Here is a 16,544-nt window from a genome sequence, read left to right on the forward strand (position 1 = left end):
TCATTGAAGCGACAACCTCCCGGCATGTTGTCATCTCCCACTCTGTTCCATCAGAGGCCACACATCAAAAAAGACATGCAGATCACACTAAAGCCACACATGCAGACTCAGAGTGGCAAGCGACGCTCAAGCGGAGTCGTCCTTATTTTATGCGAAAGGCAAAAGCAATTAGGCCCATTCAGTAAGATAGCGAATTATTATGAAAGCAATTCAATTACAATTTCAAGCAGTTTCAAGCACTTTATCCAAAATCCAAGCACTTTTCAAACCTTGAAAGCACCACATTAAAATTCAAGCATTTTCAAGGATTTCCAGCACCCGTACGAACCCTGTATGTTTCTGAGCTTCAAAGGTTTGGACCCTGTTGACATGAATTGTATGGACCTAGAGAGCTGAAATATTCTTCTAAAAATATTTGTGTTGTGCAGAAGAAAGAAAGTCATACACATCTGGGATTGTTTTCAATACATATGGCATCTTTCTCTCTTCTGACTGCCGTTAGAAGTCGTGGAAATGTAATAGTAAATTTTTTCTTTTGTTGTTGGAGCGAATGGGAAAGCAATTTTTTTTCTATGGTCTCCCATTTAATCATATTAAAGTTTATGCTGCTATAGTTTTACTTCCATACCCAGAAATGTGAAAAGGATCTATCTGAGAGAATTATAAAGCAGTTTCACAAACAGCATAGACAATTGTGTTTGTGGATCTGCAGGTGAACTGACCATCTGTGCACGCAGGTACATCTGAGCTTGGCTGGCAGTCAGGGTGGAGCTGGAGGCGTTGCCTAGCAATACAGCTTGCTGGGAGATTCCAGAGGGGGTGGAGTTTACGCTCTGAGCACGACTGATCAACTGAGCAGCAGCAGGGGAGGTGGTTAAATTAATCTGTGGGAATAAGAGAGACACAGGTGTGACATTATGTAGCCTCGGTGGCTTGAATATGTTGTCACATGTAAAAACAGATTAGAAAAACATGAGACAATGTCCTATTTACAGTTATGTAAAAACATCTCCAATCTACTTGCATGGTAACATATTGAAATCTCCAATACCGAAAGCTCCAAAAGCTTATGTTTGACAGTAATGACATATGTCTATAGTCAATAAAACAAGACAAAATTGTATATATTGTTTCTTTAGCTTCATTCAGTCTAATATTTATTTTTTAGGTTGGTCAAGCATGTGCATTCTTGGGTAAGGACTGTCAGAACTACCATTGAGGCTCTTTTTCCCTTAAATGCATGGGAAACAGTCTTACATATTTGGGTCTTTAGATACCCAGCACGTATATCTATCACAAATGGATCTACAAAATGCACAGATGTGTAATATTTTCCAAATATTTTTAAGACAAATAGAAAATAATAGAATAAAATATATTTTGATGTTTTATATGATATATAAAGATGTTTTATTTTTCATATATCTAACAGATAATGCAACAAATCAGGATTAATATACAACAGGATTCATTACTTTCACACAGAAATTTCACGAGATCAAACTGGCTGTCAAACACATATTGAACTACACATAAAACATTTTCTCAGGCACTTATTGAGTCTAAATAGATGTAAATCATAATTTCAGTAGTACACCCAAATGACAATAGACATATCATATTGTTCATGTGTTGTACTTGCTATAGTTTACATCCATGTTGTGCATACACACACAATTACATACCTAGGGTCTTTAATGACTCTATACACTCTTGGTACTTGTGCCATTATAATTATTATTATTTAGCAATTTTGGCTTTTGTTTTGTGTTACACTATTTGTGAAAGTGAAAGATTCAGGAATACTAAAGGTGTGAACACAACCCAAAAACAACGGATGATGTACAGGGGGTGGAATGAGGTCCCAGGCCACAAAACACATGAGATATGCATTTAAGGGTTAATTATTTTAAGGTGGGATTTCCTTTCCTAAAGCTGAGATGTTTCGCATTGTGATTTCTCTTTCTTTTTTCCTTTTTTTTAAATTTATTTTCTCCCCAATTTAGAATTCCAAATGTGCTCTAATGGTGCGTTCACATACAAGCGAAGAAAATTTTCACCTTGCATTTCTCACGCGAGTTTGACCACTGGATTATACATGTGTGTTTAAAATCGTGTTCACGCAAGTAACGCGAGCCCATGAGTATTCCCCTTCTCTTCCGGAAAAGGACAGGAGGAGGGGCTTCTACGACTTGGTTCATAGTAAAGTACAACCAATAGCTGGAATCAAGTAGTCACGCATATTTTCAGAACTTACCAGGTAGTCCAACTTCCTCTCTCAATTTCCTCCAAGCGATGTCTTTTTTCATCCGGTCTCTTTACATGCATCATACAATTCCAGGTGCACACACAGCTACAACAATTTTTCATAAATTTTTCCAGATTTATTCAGCTGCTACGTCCGTGACATCCAGACAATCTCAATGCTGATAGGCTTTCGTGACAACGTGTCATGCAGATTTTTTGCCTGAGTTGAAAAATTTCAACTCACGCGAATATGTAAATGAAGCGATTTCGCGTGTTCGAGTGCCGTCGTTTGCTTCATTTGCGCCACCCGATGCAAATTTGCGGCTTTTCGCATCTTTGCATTAACTTTGTATTAACGTTCGCTTCACGCTGTATGTGAATGCACCATAAGTCCTCGTGGTGGCGCAGTGACTCCCCTCAATTCTGGTGGCGGAGGACAAATTGAGACCTTCAATCCACGCATCTTATCACATGGCTTGTTCAGCACGTTACCACAGAGACATAGCATGTGTGGAGGCTTCACGCAATTCTCTGCAGCATTCACGCACAACTCACCACGCGAACCACATTACAGCGACCACAAAGAGGTTACACCATGTGACTCTCCCTAGCAACCGAGCCAATTTGGTTGATTAGGAGACCTGGCTGGAGTCACTCAGCCATGTCCTGGATTCGAACTCACGACTCCAGGGGTGGTAGTCAGCATCTTTACTCACTGAGCTACCCAGGCCCCCGTGATTTCTCTTTCTTCATATCTTCTATCCCTGCTAATGTATTCACAAAATATCTTACTGTGGTTTGCGATGCCCCACTCTGGGTAGATGAGGTGCCATTCTGGTTTGAACTCTGCCTACCGGCTGCCAAACTGGCCTGAGAGGGAGAGAACATGGCAAAGTTGTAAGAAATGTATCAACTTCAGTATAACGTGTGTTTGGGTGCAGTTAGTATGTTTATCCCTGCTGAAGTGGACAGATTAGACCAATTTGGACCAGCATACTTTTTTAGATTAGTTATGGAAATGGTTTTAGATACGAAAAAACCAGCATGAAAGCGCCAACATAAATCTCTCTTACTGGTCAATAAAATGCCATTTTCGCTGGGCTTGGCTGTTTCAGCAGGGATGTATGTGAAGTATCCATACTAAACCACCTGCTGCACTGCAGCTAGACTCTGGAGTTGTGCTGTGCTCAGGTGTTGCTGCTGCAGGGCTGCCGTTTGGAGCATCAGATGCTGCTGTTGAGCTGCATACATCTGCTGCAGGTACTGCGCCGCTGTACTGGGCTGCCTGTGAAGGGCCTGCTGGATCACCTGCCATTCAAACACACATGATAGAAATCACTTTAATATTAAGAAAAATTTCTCCATGGCAGCAATAAGATAAAATGGAGAGGAAACGGAAACATTTGCTTAAGCTTCTCATATTTTTCTCCTCAGAAATAGACAGTAATCTCATATACAGTGGGTACGGAAAGTATTCAGACCCCCTTAAATTTTTTACTCTTTGTTATATTGCAGCCATTTGCTAAAATCATTTAAGTTCATTTTTTTCCCTCATTATTGTACACACAGCACCCCATATTGACAGAAAAACACAGAATTGTTGACATTTTTGCACATTTATTAAAAAAGAAAAACTGAAATATCACATGGTCCTAAGTATTCAGACCCTTTGCTGTGACACTCATATATTTAACTCAGGTGCTGTCCATTTCTTCTGATCATCCTTGAGATGGTTCTACACCTTCAATTGAGTCCAGCTGTGTTTGATTATACTGATTGGACTTGATTAGGAAAGCCACACACCTGTCTATATAAGACCTTACAGCTCACAGTGCATGTCAGAGCAAATGATAATCATGAGGTCAAAGGAACTGCCTGAAGAGCTCAGAGACAGAATTGTGGCAAGGCACAGATCTGGCCAAGGTTACAAAAAATTTCTGCTGCCCTTAAGGTTCATAAGAGCACAGTGGCCTCCATAATCCTTAAATGGAAGACGTTTGGGACGACCAGAACCCTTCCTAGAGCTGGCCGTCCGGCCAAACTGAGCTATCGGGGGAGAAGAGCCTTGGTGAGAGAGGTAAAGAAGAACCCAAAGATCACTGTGGCTGAGCTCCAGAGATGCAGTCGGGAGATGGGAGAAAGTTGTAGTAAGTCAACCATCACTGCAGCCATCCACCAGTAGGGGCTTTATGGCAGAGTGGCCCGACGGAAGCCTCTCCTCAGTGCAAGACACATGAAAGCCCGCATGGAGTTTGCTAAAAAACACCTGAAGGACTCCAAGATGGTGATAAATAAGATTCTCTGGTCTGATGAGACCAAGATAGAACTTTTTGGCCTTAATTCTAAGCGGTATGTGTGGAGAAAACCAAGCACTGCTCATCACCTGTCCAATACAGTCTCAACAGTGAAGCATGGTGGTGGCAGCATCATGCTGTGGGGGTGTTTTTCAGCTGCAGGGACAGGACGACTGGTTGCAATCGAGGGAAAGATGAATGCGGCCAAGTACAGGGATATCCTGGATGAAAACCTTCTCCAGAGTGGACCTCAGACTGGGCCGAAGGTTCACCTTCCAACAAGACAATGACCCTAAGCACACCGCTAAAATAAAGAAGGAGTGGCTTCACAACAACTCTGTGACTGTTCTTGAATGGTCCACCCAGAGCCCTGACTTAAACCCAATTGAGCATCTCTGGAGAGACCTGAAAATGGCTGTCCACCAACATTTACCATCCAACCTGACAGAACTGGAGAGGATCTGCAAGGAGGAATGGCAGAGGATACCCAAATCCAGATGTGAAAAACTTGTTGCGTCTTTCCCAAAAAGACTCATGGCTGTATTAGATCAAAAGGGTGCTTCTACTAAATACTGAACAAAGGGTCTGAATACTTAGGACCATGTGATATTTCAGTTTTTCTTTTTTAATAAATGTGCAAAAATGTCAAAAATTCTGTGTTTTTCTGTCAATATGGGGTGCTCTGTGTACAATAATGAGGAAAAAAAATGAACTTAAATGATTTTAGCAAATGGCTGCAATATAATAAAGAGTGAAAAATTTAAGGGGGTCTGAATATTTTCCGTACCCACTGTATGTCTCTGGAGATTTTCATTATCTCAACAAAGTCTAAAATTTCTCAAAAGTCTCAAATTAAAGTCTTAATACTGTTTTTAACAATATTGCATTTGTTTCCTTGTGGTTAGGAAATGAACTGAAAGCAACACACTTGAAATAGAAGCAGTTTATATCCCATTCTATTGTTGATTTTCTCTTTCTGTATCACTAATAATGTCAGTATATATGTTAAATATTAATTATGAACGTTAATATATTATTATGTTTCTAGAGGCTCATTATTACATCACAATGAAATGAGTGTTTGCAGACAAGCAATTACACACTGACATTTACCTAGGATAATAGGTTAGATTTCATGACATTTTATACATTTTATGACCACCAAAATAACAAATTACAAATAAGACGTGGTGACAAGTACAATCTCCAATTTTTTTTATTTTACTCAAACATTCAAAACCTCTACACAATTTCAGATGTAGTATTTCCATACTTTGAAACTAAACTTTCAAAGCAATGATTGCAAGGCATGTCAACAATGTAAATTCAGCACATACTAATGATCAGCATAAAAGCTTGTTGTGAAATATTAATCATGAGCTAGTATCTGATAACAGCATAACAAGGAATTCGGACCAAAATCAAAACAAGATGCCAAAATACCTCCACAAATAGGCTATTGCAGCCAAAAGCAGATCTTCGAAGCTATTCAAACAGCATTTTCAGCATATATTCGATGTATAGGACAGCAAATTTCCCTACAATAACATATCTGTCTAGCAAGTCTCATCTGCTTCCTTTTGTCTCACCCTTTATGTCCTCACTGAACTGCCCACAACTGCACAGTTGCTAGGCAACAGGCATCCTGACCTCTGGTCTTGTCGTGAGTAAAGAACAGCATGAACTGAATGCTCCCTGTATAAACCAGTAATGCTAACTGTATGTCATTATGCACTTACAGTATGCTGTGTGCTATAGAGAAGTCCTAATTGTCCTTAGTGGGGGACATTTTTTTTAAAAAGGATTCCTATTGGAATTTCTGTCACAAATTGGACCTAATTCAAAAGTATCCTAATATACATTTTTATATATGATAACAGCCAAAAACAAAAATAGAATAAAATTCTTCTGTAGTGCATTTAAAGGAATTTCAAGAAAATCTTAAATTTATTTAATACTCCCAAGTTAAGGTGTACAAGTAGTGAGAGGTCAAATGTCAAGATCTTTGCCCCCTGTTTGGAGGAAAGATGCTGTGTAGTTACATCCACAACAAACACAATCACAATCCACTAAAAAAGACAGCAAAGATTTGATTATGAAGCTTAGATATATTCACGGTTTTTCCTCTATAACTGCAGTTCCTAAATATACCAGCAGATGTCAGCATAGGCTAATTATTAAACATTTAAACGCGAAAAAAACAAAAACAATGAAGATAGCATATGCACTGCGGTTTCACGATTTAAAAGGTACTGTTCATAAATACAAGTAGTATAACACAATCTGTATGCTTTTAATAATTCAGTTGTTTAAATATTTAGCATATAGACAATGTAAAGGTGCCGTATTTATGTTTTTACCACATACAGAAATTAATAGTACTTTTGCCAGATGTTTTCTGGTCTATAAAAAGCTGTTTTTTTTCTCTACATTCTTCAAGTTTCATCAATGACAGTGGTCACTAAAAACTTGCTTTTGTGTGATGCTACATTAACGCCAATGAGTGTCACTAAAGCCCAAGAAGACCATTGTCGTATTGGCAGGCAAAACATCAAAGCGAGATAGAAAAAAACCTTAGAGCACCTGTAAAAATGTGTCTTTCATGGCTCTTTTAAGTGGTCGTGTTTAATTTTCATGTGTGTGATCCACACCTGTACAGTCTGTCGGTCCGGTATGCTGCTGTATACTGATATCTGTGAAATGGCTTGTCTTCCACTGCTCGTACTGGTGGAGCTGACAGTGGAGGCACCGGTGCTGCCTGTGGAGTTTGTGGTGGTGGTACTGGTGCCTGTGTTGCTGCTACTGGCGCTGGAGGCAGGTGTGTTCTGCTCACCCTCCATTGTTCCCCCCCGATGCCTGACCTTTGAACCTCGACCACCCCGCTGCCACACTCGACGCAAGCTGAAAGAGAGAGAGAGAGAGAAGAGTTTTAAATTGCCCGTTACCTTTTCTTAAAGAGATAGTTCCCCCTCCAAAAATTCTCTCTTAATTTACTCACCTTCATGCCATCCCAGATGTTTATGACATTCTTCTACTGAACACAAAGATTTTTAGAAGAATAGTTATGCTTTCTAGGTCCATAGAATGAAAGTAAATGTTGGGCAGAACTTTGAAGCTCCAAAAATCATATAAAGGTAGCATAAAGTAATCCATACAACACTAGTGGTTAAATCCATGTCTACTGAAGCGATAGGATAGGTGTGGGTGAGAACAATATCAATATTTAAGTCCTGTTTTCTAATAAATAATCCTCCCTGCCCAGTAAGTGGTGATATGCACAAAGAATGTAAAAATCAAAAAGAAGAATTTTGAAGAAATATTGATCTGTTTCTCACCCACAGCTATCATACTGCTTCTGAAGACATGGATTTAACCTGGGATCTAATGCATTACTTTTATGCTGCCTTTGTGCTTTTTGGACCTTCAAAGTTCTGATCACCATTCACTTGCATTCTATGGACCAACGGAGCTGAAATGTAAAAAAAAAATCTTAACTTGTTTTCAGCAGAAGAAAGTAAGTCATAGACATCTGGGCTGGCATGAAGGCAAGTAGATGAAAATTTTGAGTGATGAGAATTTACATTTTTGGGTGAACAAAAAAGATATTGTGGCAGTACCATTGTATAGTCATGGTATCAGATGGTAATACCATGGTACATTGATATATAGCAGGGCACTAAATGATTACCATATTTATGTACCATGATATTCACAAGGAAATATACCGTGGTACAATCATGGTGCATGGCCTAAAACACATGGCATTAACATGTCTAAAAAAACAAAAACATAGTATACATTTTTGACATAATAATAATAATACCATGGAATTCTTTTAATTTACTATAATGTAAATACAATGATACATGAATATGTTAATCATTTTGTTCCACGGTATACATCAAAGTACCATGGTATTACCATCTGATAACATCACTGTACCATGATATCAATCAACACAGTGCTTTTTCTATAAGAAGCAGCAGAGCAAAAGACAAATGGATTTATGAAAGGTTTGAGCTGGTTGCTTGTGATATAAGCACCATTTTATACACATACATGGTTGGAAAATCACATCATTATTGTCTTCTAGTTCCTACCAAGATTGTGGAGACTGAATATGAGTGCAAAATTTCAGTAAAAACAATTCTCAGAGGTCTCTTATCACCAAATAAATGGCTATAGAAGATGGGATTATTAGACGGTGAGCCTGTAAACATGCACAAAAATACGATGATTGCTACCAAGAATCTGTATTATAAAGCAGTTTCTAAAACAATTGTGCTTGTTGGTCTGCAGGTGCACTCACCACACAAAATTTGACAGTTTAAGAAAAGCATGTTTGCATGAGATTTGAAATCATCTGGTTAATGGTTATTCTCTGCTTTTGACACCAAAATGTAAACTGGCACGCGCACGATATTTGCACAAACTGGATAAGCCAGTAAGAGTGCCTGTACAGGTGTTTACATGCAATGTGAAATCGGGGTAATAAGCAAAACTCTACCCATGTTGATCAGATTATGCTTGAATTTCATCACATTTACTATGGACTACAGTTCCACTTAGTTTGACAGACAAAAATGTTACTTCTTATCAGACAGTACTTGTTATGTCTTAAAACCTAATGATAATCTTTTTGTGAATAAATGCCACTCAGTTTGATATTTTCTAATCTAATGCAGTGATATTTTTGGGGGCCAAAATGCTTTTTGAGTAATTTAGTTAAGTGTAACTGTAGATATAATGTATCACCAGAAATTCATATTTCTGGTCATCCCATCATGCTAGCATTAAACCATGTAATTATACCTAATCAAGGCTAACGGATGGAAAATAAGTGCCTAGACTGAGGGTCCATCCATCTAAACATGATCACTCGAGTCACCATAGGGCAGCTTTTAACTGCACTGTTAAAATGTCTTCTCTATTTCCCACTTCCTATTTCTCTCTCTCTTTCTTTTGGGGTTTGCTATTCAGGAGGAGAAAGTGGTAATTGGATTGAGATGGGATAGAAAGAGGAGGGGAGTGGGGGTAGTTGTAAAGGGAAGTGTGGCATGGTTTCAATTATACTCATTTAATTACTCACACACGTGGTCAAGAGCCACTAACCCAACACACACACACACACACACACACACACACACACACACACACACACACACACACACACCCACCCTCCTCAAAAACCCTGATTCTAGATCTGTTTATTTTGCCAAGAGATGGTGTAGTATTCATGATCCCTCCCCCTAAAGCCATTTCCTGCACTCCAAAGAACGAATTGTTCGTGTTAAAAGTTTGGGCATTTAAATTAAATAAACTAAATATAAGTCCTGAGCCTTATTAATATGCATTAATGGATGGACCATAGATTTACATTTACATTTATGCATTTGGCAGATGCTTTTATCCAAAGCAACTTACAGAGCCCTTATTACAGGGACAATCCCCCGGAGCAACCTGGAGTTAAGTGCCTAGCTCAAGGACACAATGGTGGTGTCCGTGGGGATCGAACCAGCGACCTTCTGATTAACAGTTATGTGCTTTAATAACAATTAATAACAATTTGACGAGTTGAAATAACAAGGCAATGTGAAACAGGAGATGTTTAACAGGTGAGACAATTGTGTACTATATACTGTATAAGGAGCCTCTAAAAACAACCTAGTCCTTCAAGAGCAAGGATCGTTCAAGACTTGTCAATTTGCCAAGAGATGCTTCAACAAATAATCCAGCACTTTGAGAACAATGTTCCCCAAAGACTAATTGGATCCCTCGACATTGCACAATATGGTTAAAAGATTCAAGGAATCTGGTCAAATCTCTAAAGGGCTAGACGAAAACCACTTCTGAATGCTGGTGATCTCTGATCCCTTAGACGTCACTGTCTTAAAAAAACATCATTCTTCTGTAATGCATATCATGAACATGGGCTTAGATAATTACCATCCAAGCTGTTATTAGCATCAGGTCCAAAAGCCAGTGTCTGTATGGGCCAGGGGTGTGTCAGTGCCCATGGAATGGGTAACTCGCACATCTGTGAGAACACCATGAATGTAGACAGATATGTACATATTTTGGAGCAACATGTACTGCCATCCAGCACCATCTTTACCAGGGACGTCCCTGCATTTTCCAGCAGGACAACTTCAAACCACATACTGCCCAGATTACAAGTGCATGGCTGTGTAAGCAGAGAGTGCAGGTGCTAGATTGGCCTGCCTGCAGTCCTGACCCTTCTCCAAATGAGAATGTGTGGCGCACACCATACGGCAATGAAGACCCCGTACAATTGTGCAGCTAAATATTTTCATAATACATGAATGGGGGAAAATTCCACTTTCTAAACTTAAACGTTTCTTCAGTGCCCAAATGCTTAATAAGTGTTATTAGAACAAATGGTGATGTTTCACAGTGGAAAACATTCTACTGTGCAAACTTTTTAAAGCGTGTTGTAATCATCTTATTTGAAATTACTGTACATTAAAAGAAAAAAAACAATGACATTCACAGGTTAAACGTCATATAATCTTTAGTTGTAGTGCTTTCAATATAGCAAAGGGTGAATATATATTACAAATCACTCATTTTTGTTTTTATTAGCATTTTTCATACTGTCCCAACTTTTTCACAATTGGGGTTGTACTTCTTTGGAAAACCAATAACATTAATATTTAGTTTACTTTTACGTCACTTTCTAAAACACTTTTCCACTCAACAAATTCTAAATAATGTCTATATTTATTCTTTGTTCATTGTTACACACAAGTCATACACTCTGCACCTCACATTTCTCCTTCACAATGGCTTGCCCAAATAAAAATAAAAATACTCCAATTATTCATAAATAATATTGTGTGTTTATAATCGTATGATAAATTTAAAAAATACATAGTTTACCTAAATTTGTAAACATGTAATTCTGGTTCAGTTCACTCTACCTCACTTTGAAAAGTCTAATTTTATTCCACTAGAAGGCACTAGAAAAACAATTCTCCATCACATTCCATCACAATAAACAGATCTGAAATGTAGATGGTGCTCTAATGCATTTTAGCCCTCACCGATGTGCTTGTCCATAGACATTCAGTCTAATTTTCAGTTCAAGCACCACCCTTGTTGTTGCATTCAATAATTTTAATTTTAATTTATATTATCCAACATACTTCTGCCATTACTTACATTGCTCTGTACATAATATACTGTTTTTTGTTCTTTATATACAGATTGTATTAGATTTGCACTACGTGTGTGTGTATGTGGGTATGTATGAAGGTGAGTGTATGTACATATATGTATAATTATTTATATTGTGTTCTTTTTTGTTTTGAATTACCTATGTCTTGCTGCTGTTTTTGGTACTGTTTGTATTGTTGTAGACTGGAAGCTCCTGTCACCAAGAAAAATTCCTTGTATGTGTAAGCATACTTGGCAATAAAGCTGATTCTGATCTAGCCTAAAATTATCATCAGTAGTCTAAAACATATTTTCTGATTCATTGTTTTGCATGCTTATCCTTCTGGATGGCATATTTTGTTCTGGACATCTAAAATATAACATTGGATTATTCACCCAAGCACACAGACAAGTAAACAATGGCTCATTTTTTAGAGAACTTCCTAAGGAAAAAGCAGATATAAAGTTTGCAACTATTTGGAGATAACAGTAGCAGTTATCAGAGCATAAAGAGACATTTGTCTTTGATGACTTTCGAACTAAGGTATTAGGGCAACAGAATTAACTGCACAGTCACATTCATGAGAGTGAGAGCTTTCATTTGATATTTGACTTGTCCATTTATTTATTTATTTTTATCCCCTTTTTACCCCAATTTTTAATGCCCAATTCTCACTACTGTGTAGGTGCTCGTGGTGGCATGGTTACTCACCTCAATCCGGGAGGCAGAGGACAAGTCTCATTTGCCTCAGCTTCTGAGAAAGTCAATCCACGCATCTTATCATGTGGCTCATCATGCAAGACACAGCAGAGACACCCAGGCCCCTGACAATTTATGTGCTACGTGAAGGACTTTTCTTTTTATATAACTATTTCTACCCCATTACTCTGTGGGGCACTAATTTTCAATGCAAATTATTTGAGGCCTTATTTTGTTGTTTCATGTAACAAAAATGCCAAAGTGATGGTTGTCTCTGAAAAGTTTAGATTCTAAGTTTTCAAATTATACCTCATATATGCCTCACTTTTGTATACGTAGACTAACATTTTAAGCATAAACTATTTGTAATTGGATTATAACCAACACTGGTTGTGGGATATAGTATCCCTTGCAATATGCTTTGGTTGTTTGCTGCACAATTTGTCAATTATGCAGTAGGTCAGCTGAATTTTTTAATTGTACAGAAAATTTGCATAGGCTACTGTGCACAGTATGCATACTACATATTGCAGAAACATTACGAGTTCCAAACATATTGGTTACTATCATACATCTGAAATAATTATAATAATCACACAACATGCAGTAACCATGCTCACAACATAAAATCAGGAGGATGCACACACACAAATGTTTTAGTCCCTGTTACATGCAAATAACTTCTATTTAACCCACTTCAACCTTATCAAATTTTATCAGATGTATTCCATAATAAAAACCAGAGCATTTTATGGTATAAATGCATCCATACATCTAGCATCAAAGCCAGAATGGTTCATATTTGGCACTTGAGTGGGTCTGCTAATGAGAGGAAAGCTGTTATGTTGAATCCAAGACCCGGGGCCCCTCAGTCCAACCAGCCATATGTAGCCAACCAATCAGAGGTTCTCTACCACACAGTTTAAAAACAACTCCATTAAATGCACTTTAATAGTCACCTTTAGTGATGCTAAAACTAAATCTATCAGTGTAATCTCAGATGCAAAACAATCTAATGGACCATGCCAAGAGTAACAGAAAAAGAAGGAGAGAGGTAAACATGAGGGATGGTGAAAAATAGAATCAGTATGCATGGCCAGGGATAGTTGATGCAAACATTTTAATTCTGGCATCGGCTGCTCACCCTAATGTTGTTTTAAGCCCATATGACTTTCTTTCTTCTGTGGAAGGCAAAAGGAGATATTAGGTAGAATGTTAGCTTCAGTCACCATTCTTTTTATTGCATCTTTTTCCTGTACCATGACAGTATATATTGACAGAGGCTAACATTCAGCCAAGCATTTAGGTTCAAATAGGTTTGCAACAACATGAAGGTAAGTAAATGTTGACGGAATTGTCATATTTGGGTGAACTATCCCTTTAAGACACATCCCGGTTATCTCCCAGACAAAGCCTAGCTCCTACCTTTTCTGAGGGGCAGTACGAGCTCCGGTCGGCCCCGTGGTGTGCCCCATCCCTCAGGACCCCGAAGCTTCTTTGTCTAGTGTGCGAGTGCACCCCAATCCTCCCTGATAATGCTTGTATCCACCTTCCCAGTTGCCAAACACAGACACACTCTCTGTCTCCTTCTCTCTCTCTCTCTCTCTCTCACTCTCTCTCTCAACGCACGCATGCAAGCCCCCCCATCCCCCCCGGTTCTGTGGTTTCCTAGCGACAGCCATCTGGGGGTGCTTTTTAGAGCCCCCTAGCAGAGCTGCATGTAGGGACAATTGGCTCCCCTCTAATGAGGGTGATGGTAATGATTTTTTATCCCACTCTGTAAGCAACCCCCCCATTTATATTTGGCTTATATTGCCAAAAATGAAGGAAAAGACTTATGGTAAGCATGCTAGATGGGCAGGTCAAACTTTACATGGATGTTTAAATGATTTCAGAAATAAAAACATAAATAATTATGTTCCATGGTCTCATTATAAGTGGTGCTTGCCAAGGCAAACATCATTATCGCTCATACTTCGGTTTAGGGATTTGAACAATCCCCTAGCCCCATGTATTAAAATTAAATGTGTAAGTCGTCCTGCACTGTTTGTGCTATAGACATGAATGATTACTCAAATCATGGGGATTGTTGAAAAGAGGTGTGGTATTACTTTTCTAGCAATTCAACTTAAAAATGTTGCCTGGCAGATGATAAAATGGGTGAGAAAAATCCATAAACTTATATTTAAAAGGGGTCCCGTTTCATATCCGGGGACAAGACTATCATTGAGACTTGAGAGAGGGCTCTTTTGACTTGGGCAAACCAACCATTAAAAATACAGCACTAATCACCAAGCAATACTCTAACAACCACCCAGAACACCCAATAGCAACTGCATAGCAGCACACTACTCAGAAGCAGCACTCACATTTGCCTCAGAAAATGAACAAATCTACTCATTCATACTTATTATTCATCCACTGAAAATGATGGAGCATACGATTACGACTTTCGCACAGTGGATGCTAAAATGGGTAACAACAAAAGTCCTGTAGTCAGACATTGATACTCTTTCAATGTCGGTCTATGGATTTTTGTTGTAGCCCATTTTATGTCCACCGGGAAAAAGTCGTAATCGTATCCTGAGCCATTTAAGGACCAGAATATCATAGAGACTTGCCGCGGGTTAAGTTGACATGAAAGAGTAAGCAACCATCCAGAACACCCTAGAAACTACCTAGCAACTATGCAGACCACTCTGGAAACCACCTAACAACCACCACGAACACCCTTGAAACCACCTAGCAACCACCCACAACACCACAGTAACCACCAGAACACTTTGGAAATCACCTAGCAACCAACCACAGCACTCTGAAAACATCTTTGCAACCACCCAAAAACACTCTAGTAACCACCAGAACACTTTGAAATCTACCTAGCAACCATTCACAACACCCTAAAACCACCCAGAACACCCTAGAAACCAACTACAACACCCTAGTAACCACCAAAACACTTTGGAATCTACCTATCAACCACCCAAAACATCCTAGAAAATAACCACACACCCTTTAAACCACCTAGCAACTACCCACAACACCCTAGTAACCACAAGAACACTTTGGAAACTAGCTAGTATCCACCCACAGCACCCTGGAAACCATCCAGAACACCCTAGAAACCACCTAGCAACTATGCAGAACATTCTGGAAACCACCTAACAACCACCATGTATGGGCCAGGGGTGTGTCAGTGCCCATGGAATGGGTAACTCGCACATCTGTGAGAACACCATGAATGTAGACAGATATGTACATATTTTGGAGCAACATGTACTGCCATCCAGCACCATCTTTACCAGGGACGTCCCTGCATTTTCCAGCAGGACAACTTCAAACCACATACTGCCCAGATTACAAGTGCATGGCTGTGTAAGCAGAGAGTGCAGGTGCTAGATTGGCCTGCCTGCAGTCCTGACCCGTCTCCAAATGAGAATGTGTGGCGCACACCATACGGCAATGAAGACCCCGTACAATTGTGCGGCTAAATATTTTCATAATACATGAATGGGGGAAAATTCCACTTTCTAAACTTAAACGTTTCTTCAGTGCCCAAATGCTTAATAAGTGTTATTAGAACAAATGGTGATGTTTCACAGTGGAAAACATTCTACTGTGCAAACTTTTTAAAGCGTGTTGTAATCATCTTATTTGAAATTACTGTACATTAAAAGAAAAAAACAATGACATTCACAGGTTAAACGTCATATAATCTTTAGTTGTAGTGCTTTCAATATAGCAAAGGGTGAATATATATTACAAATCACTCATTTTTGTTTTTATTAGCATTTTTCATACTGTCCCAACTTTTTCACAATTGGGGTTGTACTTCTTTGGAAAACCAATAACATTAATATTTAGTTTACTTTTACGTCACTTTCTAAAACACTTTTCCACTCAACAAATTCTAAATAATGTCTATATTTATTCTTTGTTCATTGTTACACACAAGTCATACACTCTGCACCTCACATTTCTCCTTCACAATGGCTTGCCCAAATAAAAATAAAAATACTCCAATTATTCATAAATAATATTGTGTGTTTATAATCGTATGATAAATTTAAAAAATACATAGTTTACCTAAATTTGTAAACATGTAATTCTGGTTCAGTCTATGGTCT

The 16,544-nt window shown here is 38.6% G+C and overlaps 1 protein-coding gene across 1 annotated transcript in view; it reads right to left on the reverse strand.

Moving 5' to 3' along the window:
* phc2b (polyhomeotic homolog 2b (Drosophila)) overlaps positions 1-16,544 on the reverse strand; it is a 54,597-nt gene that overhangs the window by 25,561 nt on the left and 12,492 nt on the right. The window contains exons 2-5 of the mRNA XM_052131113.1: positions 7,193-7,442; positions 3,397-3,555; positions 3,040-3,117; positions 723-884 (exon numbers count right to left, since the gene is read on the reverse strand). Coding sequence (XP_051987073.1) covers positions 723-884; positions 3,040-3,117; positions 3,397-3,555; positions 7,193-7,381 — 588 coding nt within the window. The 5' untranslated portion in view covers positions 7,382-7,442. The remainder of the gene's footprint in view (positions 1-722; positions 885-3,039; positions 3,118-3,396; positions 3,556-7,192; positions 7,443-16,544) is intronic.

The sequence above is a fragment of the Xyrauchen texanus genome, chromosome 7 (genome assembly GCF_025860055.1).
Source record: "Xyrauchen texanus isolate HMW12.3.18 chromosome 7, RBS_HiC_50CHRs, whole genome shotgun sequence".
Classification (NCBI taxonomy): domain Eukaryota; kingdom Metazoa; phylum Chordata; class Actinopteri; order Cypriniformes; family Catostomidae; genus Xyrauchen; species Xyrauchen texanus.